The sequence below is a fragment of the Leptonychotes weddellii genome, chromosome 6 (assembly GCF_054177405.1).
Source record: "Leptonychotes weddellii isolate Sample4059 chromosome 6, ASM5417740v2, whole genome shotgun sequence".
Classification (NCBI taxonomy): domain Eukaryota; kingdom Metazoa; phylum Chordata; class Mammalia; order Carnivora; family Phocidae; genus Leptonychotes; species Leptonychotes weddellii.
The window spans coordinates 110,145,579-110,169,972 of record NC_138374.1 but is presented as its reverse complement, the minus strand read 5'-3'; the positions used below and the strand labels follow the sequence as shown (position 1 = coordinate 110,169,972).

Here is a 24,394-nt window from a genome sequence, read left to right as displayed (position 1 = left end):
ATAGTATATTATTTTTCTTAATTGAAGTATAATTGATGTACAATGTTATATTAGTTTCAGGTTTATAACATATTAATTCAACAATTCTATAGGTTACTTAATGTTCATCACAGTAAGTATAGTCACCATCTGTCACCATACATTATTACACTATTACTGGCTATATTCCCTATTCTATACTTTTCATCTCTGTGACTTATTTTATATAACTAGAAATTTGTACTTCTTAGTCCCTCCACCTATTTTGTCCATCCCCTCACCCACTTCCCCTCTGGCAACCACCATTTTGTTCTTTGTTTTTAAGAGTCTGTTTTTTTCTTTATTGTTTGTTCATTTGTTCTGTTTTTCAGATTCCACATATAAGTGAAATCATATGGTATTTTTCTTTCTGTACTGGACTTATTTCATTTAGCATAATACCCTATTAAGTCCATTCACATTGTCATCAATGGCAAGATCACACTGCATCTTTTTTATCCAATCACCTATCAATGGACACTTGGGTTGTTTTCATATCTTGGCTATTGTAAATAATGCTGCAATAAACATAGGGATGCATATATCTTTCCAAGTATAATCTTATTTATTGGAAGCATATGAGTATAAGGAACTACCCAATAATCATTATTTTTTCTGAGAGTACTCTTTTTGTTGTCTTCCAAATTATATATTTCCTCTACTATAACACTTTCCCTAGTATCTCTATCATGAAATGTAGTTTATATAACATTATAATGAGCTTTTATGCTCATTATGTTCCATTAGTAACTAAATATCCTTGAATACCATTACCTCACTACCTTAGACTTGGAGATGAAAAATAGCATAGTATAAGCAAGACATGACTGAATCTGAGTCCAAAATAAAAAATGACACAAAATTTAGTTGGAAAAGTAAAACGAGACCAGATGATGCAAGACCTTCTAAGTCAGACAAGGAAATGCAGAATTCACCCTAAGAACAATAAAAAAGAAGCCCTTTAAGGAGAGTGAGATAATGAAACGTACACTTTAAAAGGATAACTGACGCTACAATGTGAAGAATGGATTAAAAATGGTAAAATGAAAGGTACAGAGCTCAGTTACACAAAGTTTCTGCAATAATCCAGGCAAAAGGTGACAATAACCTAAATGTAGAGAATTAGCAGATCCGATAGTTTTTTAGGAAATAAAATCAAGAGAACATGGAAATTGCCTAAACATAAGATATGAGATTCCCTTGTTTGTAGTTCAGGCAACCAGAGGGATGATGGTAATAATCACAAGCAAAAGTGCAATCTTGGGCAAAATAACAAATTTCATCTTAAAGACTAAGAGCTTGAGGTACCTATAAAAATATCAAGGGTCATGGTGATTAGGATCAAACTGGCCAGGAAATGTATGAGGAGCTTTCTCTGTGAAAGCTAAAGAATCACAGGCTTGGAGTCAGACAACCCTGGGTCAAAACCCAGCTCTACCACTTACTAGCTAGGTTACTGTGGGCAAATCTGTTCATTAGTCTGAGTCTCAGTCTCTTATTTGTAAAGTGTGAAAAATAATGCTTTGTATGTTATCTGTTAGAAATAAATGAGGAGGGGCACCTGGGTGGCTCAGTCATTAAGCGTCTGCCTTCGGCTCAGGTCATGGTCCCAGGGTCATGGGATCGAGCCCCGCATCAGGCTCCCTGCTCCACGGGAAGCCTGCTTCTCCCTCTCCCACTCCCCCTGCTTGTGTTCCCTCTCTCACGTCTCTCTCTGTCAAATAAATAAATAAAATCTTTAAAAAAAAAAAAAAGAAAGAAATGAGGAAATGTATTCAAAATGTTTAGCACAAGATAGGTGTATTTTCAGACTTCAATCATCAGCAGGTGCCAACAGTAGTGGCCGTACCACTATCCCGGACAAAAGCAGGATGAAGGTGGTAAGACAGTGAGCCAGGTGGTCAACTTTTCAACTAATGCGAGGAATGATGAGGAGGGTAGAAGATAACAGCTATCAGAAAGGTGAAAATCCTTTAGATGGGAAGCAGGAGTCTCAGTACAGCAGGTTTCACCCCTTCCCACCCCCAAGAGAAAGTAGTGATCAGAAAGAGGTACTGTGGACGGAGAAGGCTACTGTTGCTTCCTCCTGATCCTCATGGTTTATGGCTATTAGAGAACAAGTAGCCTCTACTTGAAAGGGTTATGGGGTAAAAGCAGTGTCCTTGGGGGAAAGAGGTACATTCCAGTTAAGAACAAAGAAGTGAAAAAAAAAGTTCAATAAGAAATGAGGGATGTAGGTGGTTACTCATACAATGAAGGAGAAATTCTGTAGGTATTTGTATATTTTAATATTCACATTCAAAAAGGTGGTGCTTAGAAAGAGAAGTGACTGATTTCACACCAAGTTTATATGCATTCAACAAATATTTGCTGAATGTCTACTATGTGCCTGGGTTCCATTCTAGGGACTAGGGATAAAGCTTATACTCTAGGAGAACAATGATAACAAACAAAATAAAGAGTGCTAAGGTGATAAATTCTATGGAGGAAAAAATACGGCATCAAAGGCATACTGTGTTGGGGTGAAATTTCAATTTTCATTGAATGATCAAAGTATGTGATATTTAAATATATACTTGAAGATGAGTGAGCAAGCTGATAAACTACTAGAAGGTTTTAAACAGACATCATTTGACTATAATGTTATATTTTATATTTAAATTTTGTATAATTTTATAATGGCTTCTGTGTTGAGAGTAGAGTGAAGAGAGGCAAGGGTGGAAGCAGAGACCAAGTGGGAGGCCATCACAATAAGGTATGTGAAAAATTAAAATAATTTTGACCAGAGTGGTAGCACAGAGTAAGAAGTATTCTGATTCTAAATATATTTTAAAGCTGGAGCCTATGGAATCTATTAACAGATTAGATATTAGATGACAGGGATGGGAGGGAGTCAGGAATTTCTCTAAAAATTTTAGCCTAGCAACTGAAAAAATGGACTTTCCATTACTTGTGATAGAGAAGACTATAGAGGGGCTCCTGGGTGGCTCAGTCGATTAAGCATCTGCCTTTGGCTCAGGTCACGATCCTGGGGTCTTGGGATCGAGCCTCATGTCGGGTTCTTTGATCAGCAGGGAGCCTGCTTCTCCCTCTCCCCCTGGCTCATACTCTCTCTCAAATAAATAAAATCTTAAAAAGAGAGAGAGAGAAGACTGTGGATAGAACAGTTTTATTTTTTTTTAAGATTTTATTTATTTATTTGAGAGAGAGAGAGCACAGCATGGGGGAGGGGGAGGAGGGAGAAAGAGAAGCAGGCTCCTTGCTGAGCAAGGAGCCCCATGTGGGACTCGATCCCAGGACCTCAGGATCATGACCTGAGCCGAAGGCAGATGCTTAACCACCTGAGCCACCCAGGCACCCGTCAGAACAGTTTTAGGAGGAATATTTAGAGGTCAGTTTCAGACATGTTATGTTTGAGACATGCAAATCTGATGTCAAGTATGCAAGTGGATACATGAGTTTGGAATTCAGGACAGAGGTCTGGATTGAGATATAAATTTGAGAGTCCCCAGCATATAGATCATATTCAGAATCCTGAATTGTTTAGAGATTCAGGAGGTGAGGAGAAATCAGCAAAGGAGGGACCATTTAGACAAGAGAAAAACAAAGTTCTTAGAAGCTAAGCAATGAACAGGCTTCAAAGAAGAAAGGATGATCAACTCTATCAAATGCGGCTGGTGACTCAGGAAGATGAGGCCTGAGCCCAGACAGCTGGACTGAGCAACAGGGGAAGTACAATCCTGGCAAGAGCAGTTTCAGTGGCATAGTCAGGGAAGAAGCTGAATTGGAGTACATTTCAGAGAGTGAAAGGAGAAATGAGACAAAACTACAAATAAATCTTTCTAGGGATTTTGCAATAAAAGGCAGCAGAGAAATAGGTCAACAGCTGGAGAGAAGAAGGACTTCAAAGGCTGTTTTTTGAGTTTGTTTGGTTCGGTTGTTGTTTGATGGAAGAAATACCAGCACAATAGTATGTAATGGGGAGGACTCAGTAGAGAAAGGTGAAATAAGCACGGGATGAAGATGGGATCTGGGGCTCATGGGAGCGCTGGCCTTTGAGGACAGCTGGTTCAGTTTATCTGGAAACAGAAAAGGCAGGTCACAGGAGTACAAGGTTCTGGGAGGAGGATATCCATGGGAGGAGTCTGTGGGCAATCTCTTCTGATTGTTTCAGTTTTTTTAAGGGAAGTAGGAAGCAAGGGCATTAGCTGAGAGTGAGGGTGGGGGAGAAAGTATTGGGTGCTGAGGAGAAAGAAGATGAAGTAGTCATTGAGGAGGCAGGGGAACAAAGGCACTCAGGGTATGGCTGCTGACATATAATCTAAGGGTTACTTGAGGTCCATGGTCATGAACTTAAACTATGGCAAGAGTCTTCTTTCCTCAAAACAGCTGCTGCTTATTTTCCTGTACCTTTATCAATAATGTTATTCAATGAGCTAAAATGTTAAAAGGAGAACAATACATATAAACTTGTATAAAGACTCCCCAAAATAGAAGCTCTGCTCAATGCTGTATGATAGGTGCTTTGGCAAAATCAATTTATCAAAAGAAGCTACATGATGACCCTTATTTCACAAAGAAAGGAATCCTATAAGATAAGCTAAAGACAGGGGAAGGTAATAGTTATCATGTGCAAAAATCCTATCCACTCAACAGTCAACTGGGGGCTGAGTCACTCTGGCCCATAATGCACCTGGATTACTAGCTTGACATGCTATGAAGTAAATCTCATCTCACCTCTTCACGCTCCTTTCCCAGAGAAAGGACAAGGACAAGTGGATTGTAGTTTGAGCTGCCATGAAGCTTTAAGGAATGGTCTACCTTACTGCCTGGATTGGAAAACAGCAAGACAAGATTTTCATACCTTCCAAACTGTCTATTTTTCTACCTGTAAATGTGGGATGCCCTCTTTCACAGGTAGCCAAAGTGTTACACTAGTTATCTACAAATTTACAAGTAATAATTATAACCTAAACCCTGAAGATTATTACAATTAAAATTAATCCTCCTTCTAATCACTCCCAGAAATCATTAGAACTGTATTAATAATTGTTTTATATTTACATTTATGATAAACTTGTGAATGTACCACAGCCCTCTTCAATCAATGACCATAAGTCAAAATTCTCACAAAATGTTAGTTGTAAACTTCCCTTGTTTAAAATTAGTCTCATAGTAGAAAGCAAACATTTTACTATTTAACCATCACTATCTTATACATAGTCTGCATTTTTTTAAAAAATCAAGCCAAACCCATTGTTCCACAAACAAGAGTCCTAAAACAGTAAGAATATACAGAATAAAAATCTAGTCAAAATATCCCTGCAGTACCTTCTAGGCTTTAATGGAGGGAATCAAAGAAGGAAGAGAAGGGAAAAAAATGGAAGCTGATAGAACAAATTTTCCCTAAGCTCAAGAGAATAACAGTAATACAAAAACACATTTGAAAAGATACATAAATCTCACAATCTAAAACTTCAAAAAAAAAAAAAAGAAACTCCTATTCTAAAAATGAGACCATACATTATGCATTATGGGGTTAGAGTATTCATCTCGGAACAAGGAAAGGAAAGATATGCCAAGAATATACATCACTCATCATTATAACAGGGCATAATTGGTATTTGACACTTGGAAAGCTGACTTCCCTAGGTTTCTGTTTATGTCCACACTGTTATTTGCATTACAAAAGTGAAAGAAGTCACTTGGCTACGGATGTTGCCATATCACCCCGGTTATTCAGGCCAATGGTGTGGAACAAAACAAAAGAAGGTTGTCAACCCCGAGCAGACACTGTCCTTTCCCAGCCCTTTAAAATAACGCTACTGAGAACAGTAACATTTTTCAAAGACCTAATAAGCAGTAACACCTATAAGCTCTTGTCAGGTAATCTTTCTTTCAAGATCTCACACTATCAGCCTGAATGCAGAGAGGGGGGAAAGCCTTCTCCCTTCCCCCACTTGCCACAGGCAGCTAGAACCTAGGATGACACTTGCCCGTTTCCAACAGGGAAAGCGGTCCAGCCACACAGGAACAGCAGCAGGGGGCATACACGAAAGGGACCAGTGCGAAAAGAGATGCAGAACCACGTATATGATCTTGAAATTTATGCTGCGTGGCAGCCTTGTGTCTCATAGGAAAACAGGTACTTTCATTTTTGCCTCCTACTGCCACTTGACCTTTCCTGGCTGGTGACTCAGTAGGTGGCAAAAATGAAAGTGCTTTTTTCCCCGCCTTTGAAACTAGGGCTGTTCCAAACTGTGGATTTCAAAATCATAACATGAAGCACCTAATTTTCCGAAGTACTTCTTCTACTGTCTTCACTAGAAACAGTAAACTATGAAACAACAGTGTTTGCCTAGATGTGTAAGATTGGCACTAAGATGTGTTTATATCTATCTGATAGTTAGAAGTTGCTTAGTATAATCTCGGTAATTTATGACCAGGACACAAAATATAGACAGATTTTAAAAACAACCGTCTTGAAATTAAAATATTGGACACTGTATATTAACTAACTGGTATTAATTCAAAACTTAAAAAACTTAGGTAAAGGGCTAATTTAAACATCTTCATTTGAACGAGTCTCTGGTTGGCTTCAATTTACATATTCTTATTGAGGCCCTGCTCCACGTGAGGAAGTACAGTACCCAGGTAAGAGACAGTCCTCTTCCTCAAGGAGAGCTTAACCCAGAAGAGAGAAGAAAATATCCACATAAAATAACACAAAGGTGTCAGAAATACCATAAGACATACAAAGAATGTGTATCATCAGGTTTCCAAGAAAAGATACTACGTTCATAAAATCAGAAAAAGCTTCATGATAGAAATGGCATTTTAGGTGGTGCCTGAAAGTGGGATAGGATTTCAGAACTTGGGAGAAAAAAATGAGGGTGCAAAGTGAACAAAATCACAGAGGCAGAAAAGGTAGTTTATGTATAGGCAGTATTTTCTGAACTGTGTTTTAGACACCAATTCTGGAAGAAGACAATAGATGCACTTAAAAAGAGGGGGGGGAAGGGGAGCCCCACAGTCAGATAAGGGTACAGTGTTATTTTAAACACTACACCCTATGTTCTCCTCTTGGAAATTTAAAATGCACATTAGAATAAGAAAGGCTCTGAGCAAGGTCATAAAGTAACTGTTAGCCCAAGTCCCCCCAACCTATAGAACTCATTTGAAAGAACGTCCATCAATTCTTCAAACAATTTCAGAATTACTATCTAAGCAAAATTGAGATAAGGTGAGCAGAGTACATTTGAGACATATTACAGAATGCCTCATACACAAAACTGAGAAATGTGGTCTTTATGAATGACAACAAAATGAGGTTTTGCCCCTACATGGGGGTGTTTGTTATTCAAACATATCATTACATACTAAGCTTAATGGGAAGCTTTGTATGAAACATTTTTTTTTAATTCATCTTATTTTACAAAAAAACAAGCAACCACCTAACAGGAGAAGCATACTACTAGTCAGAGAACATGAGAAAAGCAGCAATAATGGAAGGCAGTTGTGGAGAAGGCAAGATCAGCCAGCCAAAGCAAAGACAGGTACCAAATACACAGGCACCCCCACAAGCTAGACTCAGCCTCACATGCGTTCTTTTTTCCCTAAGTCTAATATTAACTCTCAAAGCCTACAGGTCATTCAATTAAAGTCAAAATCTAAAGCTGCCTTTTTTTAAATATTTGTACATGAGAAGAAGTTTTCTAAAACACAATTTAAAAATATACACAATTCTGACTATAACTTGGAAATTCATAATTAGCATTTTTTGGCTTTTATTTCTTAAAGGAACTTTTACACACACACACACACCCTCACACACACACACACGGACTCACGCCAGCCTTCATTAGAAGAAATTACCTGTGGTTGGAACTGGGGAACAGGTGGCCCTTGCATTCCTTGTGATTGCTCATCCATTGTCTGAAGCAACAGGAACTTTAGAACTCTGCAAAAATATAAAGTTGAAATTTAAATAATGTAATCATTACCAAGTCATGTTGCTCATCATATGCCTGAGGCTTGCATTCAAATATCAGATTTACCTAATGGTTCAAAAAGCACCCATTAAGATATCCCATATTCTTCTATCTGTCATTTGCTAAATCCAAGCTCTGTTTAGCTAAAACAAAAGGTATTCACTGTCTCAACTATGTCCATTTCTCCAAAGTAGTATTATGTGCTTAGAAAATCCTATTTTATGAGATGAAATTCTCTCTTCTCCATTATACCTTATAGACCAAACAGGCTTCCCCTTCCCCATGCCAGTGTGCAAAGATAATTACCATAAGCTTCCCATAAATGTGGTAAATGTTCTACAACTCTAAAATGCACCTCATCTTCATATTCTAAAAATGTTAGTACTTTTGTTATGTATGTCCAACTATAATTCTTACTGTAGTTTTTAGGTTTAAACTTAAAAGGCCAGTCCTCCTTTACATTTTTATGCATACTTTGCTTGTAATTAAAAACATTCAGCCATCAACTCAGTTAACATAAGCTGAAGACTAATTCTATGTCACCTACTGCACAAGACTCAAGAAGTGAACTACAAACACGACACAGCTATTGCCCCACCGAACAACACTTTTTCTACACAATGTCAATTATTTCTAGGTTCCTCACAAGTGTTATTTTTTAACTAAAATATAATGTGTGGGTTGAAAAACTAGGATCCATTTAAATGGGATTAACAGAGAAACTAAAACACATCCTCACTTTATTATACTCTTTTAGAAAACAGTTAAAAAATGACATGGGTATTTGTATTGTAAATATTCCCTTCCATTCTGTAACTTGTCTTTTTAAAAACGTTTCTAATGGCATCTTTCAATTAACTAATGAACAGAAATTCATAAATTTAATAAGGTCTAATCAATCGTTCCTTTACAATATCTTTGTGTACTATTTAAGAATTATTTCTGTACTCCAATTTCTCACACATTATCTTCTAACATAAGCTTTGTTGTTTTACCTTTCAAGTTTAGATCCATAATTGACCTGGAATTAAATTTTTGTATGACAAGGTAAAGTCAATATTTAGGTTTTTTTCTATATGGATATCCAATTGACTTCAAATCAGATATTGAAATGATCAGGCTTTACACCACCCTCCCCCCAACACTACTATGTCATCCTTGCCATATATCAAAAGACAACATGTACATAAACACACACATACCCCCACACACATTGCAAACTTGCTGAACTCACTTATCAGTTCAAGTAGATTTTTGGGGATTCTTGCCTTATTTTAATGACTAGAACTTCCAGTACAATGAACCTAAGTAGAGAGTAGACATCTTTTTATTGTTCCTATCAGGAATAAAGTGTTGGGAAGGAAAAATTTCCCTTCACTGTTCAAGGTTCTTCTAGCTGCTGTAAGAATCAAATTGACACGACAGTAACAGGAGAAAAGTTTGATAACATATATCAAAAGTAACAGGAGAAAAGTTTGATAACATATATACCTTCTATAGATATATATATATCTTATATATATATAAGCAACTCAGGAAAACTGAGCAACTCCCCAAAATGGTCAAAGCCATCAACATAAATACCATCTTCAGCCAAAGACAAAAGATGTTGGGAGTCAGTTATGGGAGGTTACCAGGAAAAGCACAGTAAACAATAGTAAGGTTGTTATTCAGATTAACTCATTGCCATCTCTATTGGTAATAGTTTCTAGAAATTGAGTCAAACCCTCTTACTGGTACAGCAAGGGAGACACCTTACAAATGGAGATTTTTTCTTACAAATACAACTGTCTCATACAAAATGGTAACCTATACTCAGGTTCCAGACCTTCTCCTGTGTTTGCAGCATCTTAAAAATAACCAGCTTAAAATAATCAATATGCCAGGGCACCTGGGTGGCTCAGTCGTTAAGCATCTGCCTTCATGAAGCTCGGATCATGATCCCAGCGTCCTGGGATTGAGCCCTCCATCAGGCTCCCTGCTCCGTGGGAAGCCTGCTTCTCCCTCTCACACTCCCCCTACTTGTGTTTCTCTCTCTCTGTGTCAATAAATGAACAAAATCTTTAAAAAATTAATCAACATGCCAAAGAGGCATATCTTAGAAAAATATGCTCCCTTACAAAAGCATTCTTCACATGAATGAAAGATGTACATTTTTCAAAGATGTCTTAATTTATCAGGTTGAGATAGTGCCCTTCTATTCTTACTTTGCTAGATTTTATAAAGAATAGATGTTAAATTTTAACTCAAATGCTTTTTCTACATCTGAGATAATTATATAGTTTTTTTGTTTGTTAAAATGTTCAGGTATGGTGATTCATTTTTGAATGTTAAGCTGGTATTCATTTCTGGGATGAACCTCATTTGGTCATAACATATAACTGTATTTTCTATTTTTGGATTGGATTTTATATAGTATTAGATCCAAGGAGAGGAGGAGAGGGAAGGAGAAAGAGAACTCTAGTAATGAATTAGAATATCTTTTACTGTGAAATCCAAATAATTAAAATCAGCATTTCACACCTAGTGTTGCACAGACAGTTTCACAAAACATTCCATGAAAAAAAGGGTTTCCAGGTCAAAGACCTCTGTGAAATATTACTCGCTATATAAATCACTCTTAGAGCATTATAATAAATACCAGCATACTAAAGGATCCAACTCAATCTTCTAGATTATAAATTCCATGTTGCAGGGACCTATAAGTGTCATCCACAGCTGTATCCCCAGTGCTTAGGTCAATGCTTGGCACAAAATAGGTGCTGAACCAATATTTATTTAATTAATTAATGCATGTATGTCTATCATAAAAACATCACATAATTATGGTTACAGTTTAATAAGTCTAAAGTCAATGATAAGAAAAATCATGATCAAATTCAACAAATCTGGCAACCTTCAATCAAAAAAGGTGCCCAAAGAAGGTGCTGCCTAAATTGGATTTTAAATAATGAAGAGGAAAAGTTAACAAGGTTTAGATGAGCCAAGCAAGAGAGGAATTCTGGGAAGAGGAAAAAACACATCAAAATACTCAAAAGCAGAGCACAACACTTTATAAAGAGCTTCAAATTAAAGTTGGCAGGTAGTAGGAGATAGGGGGTGAAGAGTTAGTAGCAGGTTACCTTAACAACACAGAGAAGTGTCAGTTCATGAAAAAAATTATGGTATTTACTTTATTCAGTTGGTACCAGAGAGTTAATGTTGGATTTCAAGCAGCTGAGAGAGAGGATTTCACTGTTTGTGAAAGACAGTCTTTCTTGCCACATGACAGAGTAGAGGAATTCACAATCATAAGGAAGATCAGTTAAGAAGCTATGGCAACAAAGATGTCCATCGACAGATGAATGGATAAAGAAGATGTGGTATATATATACAATGGAATATTATGTAGCCATCAAAAGGAATGAGATCTTGCCATTTGCAACGACGTGGATGGAACTGGAGGGTATTATGCTGAGCGAAGTAAGTGAATCAGAGAAAGACATGTATCATATGACCTCACTGATATGAGGAATTCTTAATCTCAGGAAACAAACTGAGGGTTGCTGGAGTGGTGGGGGAGTGGGAGGGATGGGGTGGCTGGGTGATAAGACACTGGGGAAGGTATGTGCCATGGTGAGCGCTGTGAATTGTGCAAAACTGTTGAATCACAGACCTGTACCTCTGAAACAAATAATGCAATATATGTTAAAAAAAAAGAAGAAGAAGATAGCAGGAGGGGAAGAATGAAGGGGGGAAATCAGAGGAGGAGACGAACCATGAGAGACGATGGACTCTGAAAAACAAACTGAGGGTTCTAGAGGGGAGGGGGGGTGGGAGGATGGGTTGGTCCAGTGATGGGTATTAAAGAGGGCACGTTCTGCATGGAGCACTGGGTGCTATGCACAAACAATGAATGATGAAACACTACATCAAAAACTAATGGTGTAATGTATGGTGATTAACATAACAATAAAAAATTAAGAAAAAAACAGAAGCTATGGCAACAGTCAAGAGATGACAAAGCCCTTCACCAAGGTCCTCTGTTGTTTTTTTTTTTAAGATTTTATTTATTTATTTGAGAGAGAGAGAATGAGCGGTGAGGAGGAGCAGAGGGGGAGAGAGAGAGAGAGAAGCAGACTCCCTCCTGAGCAGGAAGACTGACATGGGGGTCGATCCTAGGACCCAGAGATCATGACCTGAGCCAAAGGCAGACACTTGATGGGACTGAGCCACCCAGGTGCCCCCCATGGTCCTCTTGACCTCACCCAGCTTTCAACACAACCATCTCACTTTCCCAAAATGTTCTATGATCTCTTATTCTTCTCGCTTTTCTCCTACACTGTAGCTATTCTAAGTTCCTTTTTCTATCTAACATTTATATTTGAGTGCTCTAAGGCTTAAAGCTTTTTTGGGGGGTGCATGGGTGGCCCAGTCAGTTGAGCATCTGACTCTTGGTTTAGGCTCTGGTCATGATGTCATGGGACGGGGGACTGAGCCCCACCTCACACTCTGTGCTCAGTGCAGAGTCTACTTGAAGATTCTCACCCTCTGCCCCTCCCCCAACTCATGTGTACATGCACTCTCTGTCCACACCCCTCTAAAAAAATTAATCTTTTTTTAAAAATCTTTTTTTTTTTAAACCTACTATCTCTGCTGAAGTCATACCATCCAGTCCCATGACTTTGAATACCATCTCTATATGATTACTCTGAAATCTGTATCTCTACCACAGGTGTATGGTCTGAGCTCTGAGCTATCAACACCAATATCCAACTGTCCATCTGATATCTCCACCTTGATCGAGGATTCCAACTCCCATCCTTCCAAAAAAATAAAATAAAATAATTCTTTTCCTCTAATATTCTTTATCTCTTTTTATGAATCACCATCTATTCAGCTGGTCCGGCCCCAAAATTCTCAAGCTTCTGGGTCTCTGGACCTCTTTATCTGAGGACCCCAAAGACTTTTTGTTCATGTGAGTCATGCTCTATCAGTATTTCACATAATTGAAATTAAAACTAAAAAAAAATCATTAAAATACATACTAATTCATTTATAAATAATAGCAATAACACTATTACATGTTTATGCATATTTTTATAAAAAATAACTACATTTTTAAAAATGAGAAGAGAGGCACTGTCTTATATTTTGCAAGTTTCTTTAACGTCTGTCTTCAGAGAAGCAGTCTGTTCAAATACATTGTTTTGGCAGAAGTATATTTCAAAAAATCTGGTCTTACACAAATATATAGTTGAAAAATAGAGGAATATTTTAATAACCAATATGGATATCACTGTGGATATTCTCCTTTGATAATACACCAAACTTGACAGGTGGCAAATTCTGAAAGGTTAACTGCCATGTAGACTCTCAAATCAATGAAATTTATACTCTGTAATGTTAAAATCCAATGGTCTCTCTTGCTCTTTGAATAGATCTTTTACTCATGCTTGATTTTGTAACACCATGCATTGGTCATCTGGAAAATTTTAGTTTACTGGGTTACTCAGATCATCTAAATGTTGACCACTTCATTATATGAACCAAAAAAAAAAAAAAATTCCTTAATACCACAACTAATCTCATCAGAAAAGTCTTTAAGTACCAGGAAGATGTCAAGGTTATAGTGATGAATATAACTTCTCCAAAATTCCAATTTTTACTTTATAAGTTCGAATCTTGTCATTAGTGACAAATAATGTCAATTGTTTTTCTTTAGATGACTGGAACTTAATTTTCAAGAAAATGTCTACAAAACACCCAAGGCTGAAGAACCAAAGTTTGTCTTTCAGTCATTCTTTCAAGTAAAAATGGTGCTCCATGAAAATAGCAGCTGCTCGGCTTGCTCTTGAAAGAACTGCACAAATGCTTCTCCTTGATACAAGTTTGACTTGCTGCAGTAGTACTAAATTAAGTATACTTCCCATTTAATCACATATATTAAAAGACATGTACTCAAAGGTTGAGATTTGATTAAAAAAAATAATAATACTCTTTAACTGCTTCACCAAAGACACTTAAAAATGAAAGTCACATTTTTATTATAATTCAGAGCATGTAAAGAACACAAAAACTAGTACAGTCTAGTGTGTGCATTGATTCAAGCTAAGACATCAGTGGCTTTACAAATGTCTTAGTATTAGAAAAATTGTCTGATCTTGCAGACCACTTGAAAGAGCCTCAAGATCCTTACCCAACCCTCCACTCCCACCATCCCCAGAAATCTGGAGATCACACTTTGAGGAAGAGATGGTCTAATTAAAAACCTAAAATTCATTCTTTATTCTTATTTTCCCCCCTCACTTCCCAGTTCCCCATATCTAACACATCAGTAAGTGCCACTTGTTCTATTTCCAAAATATACCTCAGATTTGTCCATGGTCTTCTAGCACCACAAATAAGACCCTACAAGGTATCATTTTATCTCCACCAGGAACTACTACAATAGTCTACTAATTGGTCTTCTTTTCTGCCATTTTCCTCATAGTGGTATTCTGAAAACATAAATCAACTCATGACACTCATTGCACTTAGACTAAAATCCCAACTCCTTGCCAAACACTACAGGGCCCTGTAAATAACCTCCTGCCCACCCCTTCTACATTTGCTCATCCCAGCCTCTCTCATTGCCTACCTTCCAGCAACGTTGAACCCCCTTCTCTCTTCTTAAACCTGCAAAGTCCTTCCTAGCATCAGGGCCTTTGTACTTGCTGTCCTCTAGGCCCAGAATCCCTGAAAACTGGCTCAAAATCAGGCCTACCCTAACAACCCTCTCCAGAGTAGTATCCCCCATTATTGTTCATATCATCACTCGTTTCTATTGAGCAATTATAATAATCTATAATTATCTTTTTTTTTTACTTGTTTATTATCTATCTCCTCTGCTATAATGCAAGTAAACATGAAAACAAGAACTTGTCATTGTATTTCCTGTTATATTCCCCACCAAGTACCTGACAAAAAAAAATGGGCACTTAATAAACATCTGCTGAATGAATGAAAAATGAATAGAAATGAAGAATATAGTACATATTTTAGAGTTGCTTATGTTTAGACTTTTAGGACTTGTGACTGATCAGATGTGTTTGGTAACAGAAAAGGAAGTTAAAGATGACACCAAAAGTCATTTTTAGCATGAGGTGGAAGGGACTATATATGGTGGTAGCATCATCCAAACTAGACAGTGAGGAGAAACCAGAATAGGGTGGGTGTTAGGACAAGCAAGACACAGGATGAGGATGGTATAGGAAAAACTAATTGTGAATTATTAGGAGAGAGACTGTAAATATAAAGTTTTTAACACATTAATTTTGCCAAGTAGAATCTCTGGAGAAGGGGAATTCAATACATTGTCTTGTAATTCTCATACCAATTAGTGATTAAGTGAAGGCTTTTCAATGTGTTTGAAAACAGTTCTCTTAAAGCATATTACAGGTCCCCAAAATCTTTCAAAAACTACAAATATTTTCACATATATCTACAAACTCAGTGCACATTAAAGTCTTCCACTATCCTTGTGTGTAGTTACATATTTTGCAGAAAATAAAACTACAAAATTAGGAAAGTGAATTTCAGATGTAAAAACTAACTCAATGACAAAATTATTTAGTTTTTAAAAATTGTAACTGTCAGTGTACTAAACCTCATAATTCATATGACCCTGGTAAGAAAATTATTAAATAAAATATACTGTATATATTACAAAATAATCTATCCCTCAGTGACACTATATCAGATAACTATCTTAATTTGCTGAAACAGCATTATAGCACCATTCCCTAAATAAAAACACTTTTCTTAGTTCCCATTTTAATAAATTTATAAAATTTAGAAATCCCTGAGATAATTATAAGCAAATTAAATCATGCTAAGTGCATACTTTTTTCCCTAATATCGGAATTGAATAACACATTTATTTTTTAAAAGATTTTATTTATTTATTTGGGAGAGAGAGAGCGCCAGCATGAGGGACACAGGGAGAGGGGGAAGCAGACTCCCTGTTAAGCAGGGAGCCTGATGTGGGGCTGGATCCCAGGACCCTGGGATCATGACATGAGCTGAAGGCATACGCTTAATGGACTGAGCCACCCAGAAGCCCCCGAATAACCACATTTAATGTATTAATTTTAGCCAAAATCCTAATCAAAATGAGAAGCTTTATTTTATGTCTATAGACATCTTCAATGAATTTCACCTTTAAAAATTTAGTATTTTTTACAAAAGTTGACTGAAAATAAACCAACATATATTTCTCAACACTAACTTGATTCTTTGTTAATTATAAAATGTAATATTAAAACTTATGTAATAGAATAAAAAGGATGAGATTCCTTATATATTTGTAAGAAAATCATTTGGTGCATTTTATTTGTGATTATAATTTTTCTCAAAAAAATTATGACTAGGGGCGCCTGGGTGGCTCAGTCGTTAAGCGTCTGCCTTCGGCTCAGTTCACGATCCCAAGGTTCTGGGATCGGGCCCCACATCGGGCTCCCTGCTCCGCAGGAAGCCTGCTTCTCCCTCTCCCATTCCCCCTGCTTGTGTTCCCTCTCGCTGTGTCTCTCTCTCTGTCAAAATAAATAAATAAAATCTTTAAAAAAAAGAAAAAAGAAAAAAATTATGACTAGCCATTAGACAGAAAAAAAATTTCAAGTTATAGTTAATATTAAAGAATGCTTAGCTCAAAAAAATTTCCTTCATTCTACAACAAAATTACTTAACAGTAAAGTCATAAAGTCAACAAAGCCAACCTTGCAACCTTTTGAATTCAACTTCTAAATTTAAAGCTTAAAGACACTATTCATTAAAAAAGACTGTTTACAAATATTCTGATAATCATGATATCCAGTTTCTCTGCAACCCATTCTTGACAGCGTGTGAAATCTTAAATATGAAATTATGTACATACCAATCTGAAGAGGGATTTTAGATAAAGCTTTAAAGTTTTTTTCTTGATATTTTAAATTCTAAAGAGTTGAAGTACACTAATCCAAACTTATTTAATAGTTTTCCTTTTCTTGAAATAAAGTTTTCCTTCAATCATCAAGGTTATTTATAAAATCTCCAGTATTCTTTCTAGTTATATATAACATTTAAATATTCTATGAGAAAATGTTAGTAAGATATATTTCATTGACCAAACAGCTATAAGTTATAAATAACAAAAAAGAGGGTCAATTGTATTAAAATAGCAATACCACTCTAATCCAAAAGAATGCAACTGGTTTAAGTGTATTTGATTCCTAAAAAATAAAAGAATACCATGGAAATTTTAGGGGACTGATACTTGGCAGAGTCTAAATACTCAAATCCAGAACTAAATATTTTTATTTGCCCCAAAGTCACCATTCAACAGTAATATTCCTAACCTCACCCTTCGGTCTCCATTTAACTGAATATTTCCCATAATCAAGCAAGTGACATTTACGTATCAGGCAACACAAAGAAAATTAGGTAGAAGTACTTAGCATCAATAGTTCATTCATACATTTCTGTGTTATCATGAGTAAGTTTTTAAGAGCTACTAAGATAACTATTAGATCTTTGAAGAGAATGACGAATGCTTCTAGAGCGTTACAATCTCAACATTTATAATTAAAAACATTAAAGTAACCTAGCACCCAATCTTGGCTTCTAAATGCCATTCTTCACTTAGAGCCCTGAGTCTGGGCTCTTAGAGAAATGGTTGATTCCAGTGCCGGGGCTGGGAAAGCACAAGCTGAGCCTAAACCTCATGTTGTGCCAGAAAATACGGTAGTGTGTAAAGAACAGTGTGGACATGTGAAAAGGACATAGGAGCTAGCATGAATAGATTCCTACTGGCCACATTTGGAACAATTTGAGAGTAACAGATGATAGCCCACTGAATAAAGTAAGAATCTGTGACTCCATAAAGATATAAATTAATAAATGTGAAAAGTGGGAAGCTATTCCTTACAAGATGTTACCTCACAGAGAAAGATGGAAAGAATGATGGAATTTAAAAAAATCACTATTTGCCAGTGATCAGGGAAATAACTGACTCAGGTAAGAGTCATCAATGGATCCTAAACTAGAGGAACAAGTTATTTTCAGTGTCTGAAAGTATCTAACCCCCCACCAGACACACACAATTATAAAAAAAATAGTAATTACAAAAGGATAAGGAATAATTCTATAGTAGAGAACCTAACATCACCAATAATGGAACATACAGACATCATGTGTTTCCAAATATGATGCACTTAGAAGAAAACATAACTTCTGTGATATTCCTGCCAAAAATGCAAACCTTGAATTTAAATGTAAGGTAATACCAAATAAACCTAAATCAAGTATACCTATAAAGTAACTGGCATGTACTCTCAAACTGTCTATGTTCTAAGAGGCAGAGAAGCACTGAAGAACTGTTCCAGACTCGAAGAGGCCGAAGAGACACAACAAGTGAATGCAAGACAAAATCCAAGATTTTCAATTCCTATAAAAGCACATTATTAGGACAATCTAAACAATGAAATTTCAATAAGTTCTGTATAGTAGTAGTAATACTATAACAATGTCAGTATCCTGATTTTTAAATTTTACAGTAAATATGTGAGTGAATGTCCTTGTTTTAAAAAAATACACAATGAGGTACTTAGGGGTAACAAGGGCATCATGCCTACAACTGATCTCAAATGTCTCATTTTTATATTTTTTATATTGTTACATATATATATGCAACAAAACAAATGTAATTAAATCTTAACATTGGGGGAATCAAGATGAAGATTATATGGAAATTCTTTGTTCTATTTTTATAATTTTTCTGTAAATCTGAAATTATATAAAAATTAAAAGTTCAAAAAACAAACTGAAAGATACAATATAAAAAAGAACATTAAGGGCGCCTGGGTGGCTCAGTTGGTTAAGCGACTGCCTTCAGCTCAGGTCATGATCCTGGAGTCCCTGGATCGAGTCCCGCATCGGGCTCCCTGCTCGGCAGGGAGTCTGCTTCTCCCTCTCCCACTCCCCCTGCTTGTGTTCCCTCTCTCGCTGTGTCTTTCTCTGTCAAATAAATAAATAAAATCTTTAAAAAAAAAAAAAAAGAACATTAAATTATCTATATCAGTGTTAACAAAAAAAAGCAGATACATACCTTTATCACAAAACTTCACATGTCTTTTAATTAGAACTGCTGTATTACTACCAGAAAATATGTTACTTAATGAACTCTTCAGCCATTACTATACTTCAATAATTTATTATTTCTCAATTTTGGAAACTCACTCTTTCTGTAAACTTGTCCTAAGATAGTCTCTTAAAATATTATTTACACTAGTTTTGCTACCAAAAAAGTTCCTATAAATACTAAATATCTCAAACTAATGAAAAATAAATACATGTGTATACATATATCATAAATCAAAATGGTTTGTTTTCTGGAATGGCCCAACATTCCAAGGAGATTTAAAACTACACAATCTGTGAAAGAGATCTGTGTACAGGAATTTCATATTTCATCCTTTTGTAACAATGATCAACCATATTGTTTCTTATGTAATACTTACTTTTCTGTGTTATTAAACTCTTAAAGCTATTTCCTGCTACTTGTTACAAAACACTTGAGTATTCTCAACAAAGGAACAAGTTAAAAATGGCATTCCAAGTATAAAATAATAAAGTCACAGCACTGGGAAAGAAGTAGAAGATCTAATTCCAGTTTAAATCTAACCCTACAGTCTCCTCAGAAAGCAGAGTGTTCTGTCTTAATTCTGTTAACAGTCTAATAGGCACAAAGAAATGTACATTACAAATAAACAAAACATTTTGAAAATCACTGATAAAGAAATACAAATTTAAGCAACAATGAAATATAAAATTGATAGCCTATCAAAATGACATGTATTTTTAAATTATATGTAATGCTTATATGAGTGTAATAACCTTCCTAGAAAATAATATAACAAACATTAAGAATCTTTCATACATTTTCACTCAGTACTCTGAATCCCACAAATCTATCCTAAAGACATTAATCAGTGACTGAATTTTGGATTACATTCAAGAATGTATATTAGAAAAGCACTTATCATAGAGGAAAATTAAAAACAATGTAAAGATCCAACAATATAAAAATGGCTAGATAAATTGTAGTGCATATGTAAAATAGAACACTAGACTTACAAAATGTTTATTAAAATTTTTAATGATATTTAAAGATGTACCCAGTATAGGGGTGCCTGAGTGGCTCAGTCAGTAAAGCATCTGCCTTTGGCTCAGATCATGATCCCGGGGTCCTGGGATTGAGCCCTGGGTCAGTCTCCCCGCTCAGTGGGGAGTCTGCTTCTTCCTCTCCCTCTACCCCTCCCCCCCACTTGTGCTCTCTCGCTGTCTCTCAAATAAAATCTTAAAAAAAAAATGTACCCATATTATAGGTACTCAAAGGATACTTTTCTTATCACTACCAATTAGTTAATTGGTAACTAAGCTTTCTATCTTGCCAAAATATAAACTAAATAATGGTAGGAAAGAGGTGCCTGGGTGGCTCAGTTGGTTAAGCAACTGCCTTTGGCTCAGGTCATGATCCCAGGGTCCTGGGATCAAGCCCCTCATCAGGCTCCCTGCTCATCGGGAGCCTGCTTCTCCTTCTCCCACTCTCCCTGCTGTGCTCGCTTTCTCTCTCTCTGTCAAATAAATAAATAAAATCTTTATAATAAACAAATAAACAAATATAGGAAATTGTCTATTTTATATATCACTGTACTCCCACAGTGACTGGCACAGAGTTAAACATTAAGAAAATATGTATTTGCCTATGATTCTAATAGGAATTCATAATATACAAATAAAAAATTGCAATATAATAAATGTATAAAATATAATAAAATGATAAAATTATCAACACTGTTTATAAAAAAAGTATAAAATGTATAAAATAAAATGTATAAAATTATCTTAATAATAAAATATATGTAATAATAATAAATGTATATAAAATTATCTTAACACTGTTTTTGTATATATATATAATAAATGTATAATAAAATGTATAAAATTATCTCAACACTGCTTTTAAGAAAAGCACGTTTGGGGGCGCTTGGATGGCTCAGTCAGTTAAGCGTCTGACTTCGGCTCAGCTCATGATCTTGGGGTCCTGGGATCAAGCTCTGAGTTGTGGGGGTAAGGGGGGGGGTCCATCTCAGCAGGGAGTCTTCTTCTCTCTCTCTCTCCCTCTGCCTCTCTTCCCTACTCATGCGTGCATGCACTCTCTCTATCCCCCCTTTCAAATAAATATTCTTTAAATAAACGAACAAACAAATAAATAGAAAAGCACATTTGTATACCCATATGGGTATGAAAAAGGATATGGGCAATCTTTGCTTTCATAATAGCAAAATGATAATTCAGACTAAACTTCCCTCTGAAAACAATTAGTTACACAAAATAAATATTTTTTAATCTTCTTTAATACATCCTAAAGTTATGGAAGTAGTTTGAATTAAAAGACCAGTATCTGAGGGATGAAGAAAACCAGAAGTGAGTACAACATCTAAGTGTTTTTTTTTCCACCTAAGTGTTATACTGATTGTGAAGGGGTGCTTATGATGCTGAGATCCTGTACCGTATATCTTCAGCCTCTTGGCTGAGAAACAGAAAGTGTAGTCCATGGCTCCACAAAGGGAGGTGTTCACCACATTTGGGTTGGGACCTTGAAAGCCTTAACCCTAGTACACAAACCTCATCATTAATCATCTGCAATCCTGAAATTGAATTGAAGTGATCTCTGAGAGTTAGTATCCCCAGGCACCTTGCAGAAACAAATAAAAATACATTCTGGAGAAAGTATCTTAGCCTTCAAATTATTTCTACAAACAATTCTGCACATATTAATATCCAACACATAACAAAAAATAACCAGGTGCTCAAGCAAACAAGACCACATGAATAAAAATCAGCAGAAACAATAGGGGGCAGAATGAAAATGATCTCTGATAAAAGGCTGAAGGAATAAGGGATAAAGGCAACGGGGCAAATTTAAATATTATCCTCATGAAACAACAAATGAAAGGGATTATAGAGTTAAATCTAGAAGTGAAAACTTTAAAATCGATATATAAATAGAAGGGCTAAATGGAGTTATAAGTGTTCTAAGATTCCTATTAGAATGTCTGGGACAGGGCGGCTGGGTGGCTCAGTCAGTTAAGTACGTCTGACTCTTGATTTTAGCTCAGGTCATGATCTCAGGGTTGTGAGATCGAGCCCCGCATTGAGCTCCATGGTGGACACAGAGCCTCCTTAAGATTCTCTCTCTCCCTGTCCCTCTGTCCCCCTCTTCTCTCTCTCCCGCTCTTTAAAAAAAAAAAAAAAATGTCTGGGACAAGGAAAAGTACAAATTAGCATTATCCTTATCCTTAATTTATTTTTCTAGTCTACAGATCTTTTTAAATGTTATTTTGGCACTTCTTTTTTGTGGTATAATTTATATACAGTAAAACTGCCACTTTTCACGTGCAATTTCTCTAAGTTTTGACAATGGTAGTCATGTAACTACCACCAGATTCAAAATTAGAACAGTTCCATCAGCCCATACAATTTCCTTGCATCCCTTTATAGTCAAATCCTCCTCCAATTCCTGCAACTACTGATCTGTATTCTATCCCTATAGTTCTTCCTTTTCTAGGATAGCATATAAATGAGAGCCATATAGAATATAGCCTTTTGAGTCTGGCTTCTCTCACTTAGCATGATGTACTTGAGACCCATCTATGCTGCTGCATGCAGCTTGTTTGTTTATATTGCTGAGTACTACTCCACTGCATGGATGTACCACAGTTTATTGATTCACTCTCCAGTTGAGGTACATCTGAGTTGTTTCCAGTTTTGAACAATTACAAATAAAGTCACTATAAACATTTGCATACAGGTTCACACATAAGTTTCCATTTCACATGGGTAAATATCTAGGAATGGGATTGCTGGATAATACTAGATTTTAGTAAGTTAAGTATGCATGTGAAATACGTCTATTTGGTAGGACAAGGAATAGGAAAATGACAGCACCTCAGATCATCTTGCATCTCACGTACCTTCCTTGTGGTCTCAATGATGTTCTCCTTACTCATTCTTTCATTATTACTCTAGTAAGATTATAACAAAATACTGGATATTGTATTTGTCTACTGGATTTGTATTTTTGTCAAGTCATCAAGTGAAGAGGAAGGAAATAAGAGATAGGATTTCTAATAAAAATTATAGTAAACCAAGAAGTGTAATAAATCTTTCAATTTTGTGAAAAAATAAACATTACTTCCCCTGACTATTCAATAATTAGAAAAGGCCTAAAATAAAATAGCTAACTGTATGCTGGAAGAATAAAAATGCTGTATTTTCATTGCAAAATTAAGGCCATTATGAGGACAGCTGTTTGAATTCCTACTCCTAGTCCTATAAAATGCATATGGTTAACTGGTCAGTAGGAATGGAATATTGAAAAAAGGAGAATGCAGATAACCAGAGAAATGTGTGAACTGTTAAAAGATAAGCTTTTTTGATTTGGGATAATTTGTGTGTAATGTTTTTTTAAGACACTGAAATGAGGAAAAGTTCATAGCACTTGGCAAACATCTTTTTCTTCGAACTAAATCTTTTTGGAGCTGTGGCTATACTTTAGGCATGTTCCCTAAAAGAGTTGAAAGAAGGATTCCACATTAAAATGCAAATTAGTATCCAATGAAATATCATTTGAAAGTTGACTGACATTGAAGCATCCCTGAAGTAACAAAATAAAGGTTGAGATAAGCAGGACTAATATTTTTATTATGGTTCCTGCTGACACCTGCTGGTTCAATTTTATCTTCCTCCTTAATATATATTGATGTGTTAAAAGTCTCAGATATGAAGCTTTGTACCACATAAAACAGAATCCTCAAATTAATCAAGGGACCACCAACTCAAAAACTAAATGAGCACACATCAGTCAACTAATCGCTTCCCATATCCACTGACTTACTGAAATCAGTGTTGTGGCTTTACTGTAACTCACTTCCCAATGAATTTAATTAATTAATTAAACTATTACCTAATATTTTGATTCTGCATTCTTTAATTCTGAGACTTAATTCTAAGATTAAAGTTACATTTTTTACTTAAACTGTAAAAGCTAGTGGATCACATTATTAGAACCCAAAAATGCCAAAAAGTGGATGTCTTTAAAAATATACAGGTAATTTTTTGGTTTGCTTTAGCAAATCCAAAATCCTATACTTGTAAAATAGTAATACATGGCACTTACTAAGGCCTCAAAATTTTACTCTCTCCACACCCTCCTCCTTTCCCCTAAACTCATTATAAAATAATATGGAAGAGAAGTGGCACTTTCTTCCTCCTTGAAACTTCAGTGTTTCATACTCTTAACATAAAAAAATAATAATAATTAAATG

At 35.8% G+C, this 24,394-nt stretch overlaps 1 protein-coding gene across 4 annotated transcripts in view; it reads right to left on the bottom strand.

The window, feature by feature from the left end:
- The window catches only part of NEK7 (NIMA related kinase 7), a 122,472-nt gene that overhangs the window by 82,655 nt on the left and 15,423 nt on the right, over positions 1 to 24,394 (bottom strand). For all 4 annotated transcript variants that reach the window (XM_081824952.1, XM_081824951.1, XM_081824950.1 and 1 more), the window contains exon 2: positions 7,894 to 7,978. In XM_081824952.1, coding sequence (XP_081681078.1) covers positions 7,894 to 7,978 — 85 coding nt within the window. The remainder of the gene's footprint in view (positions 1 to 7,893; positions 7,979 to 24,394) is intronic.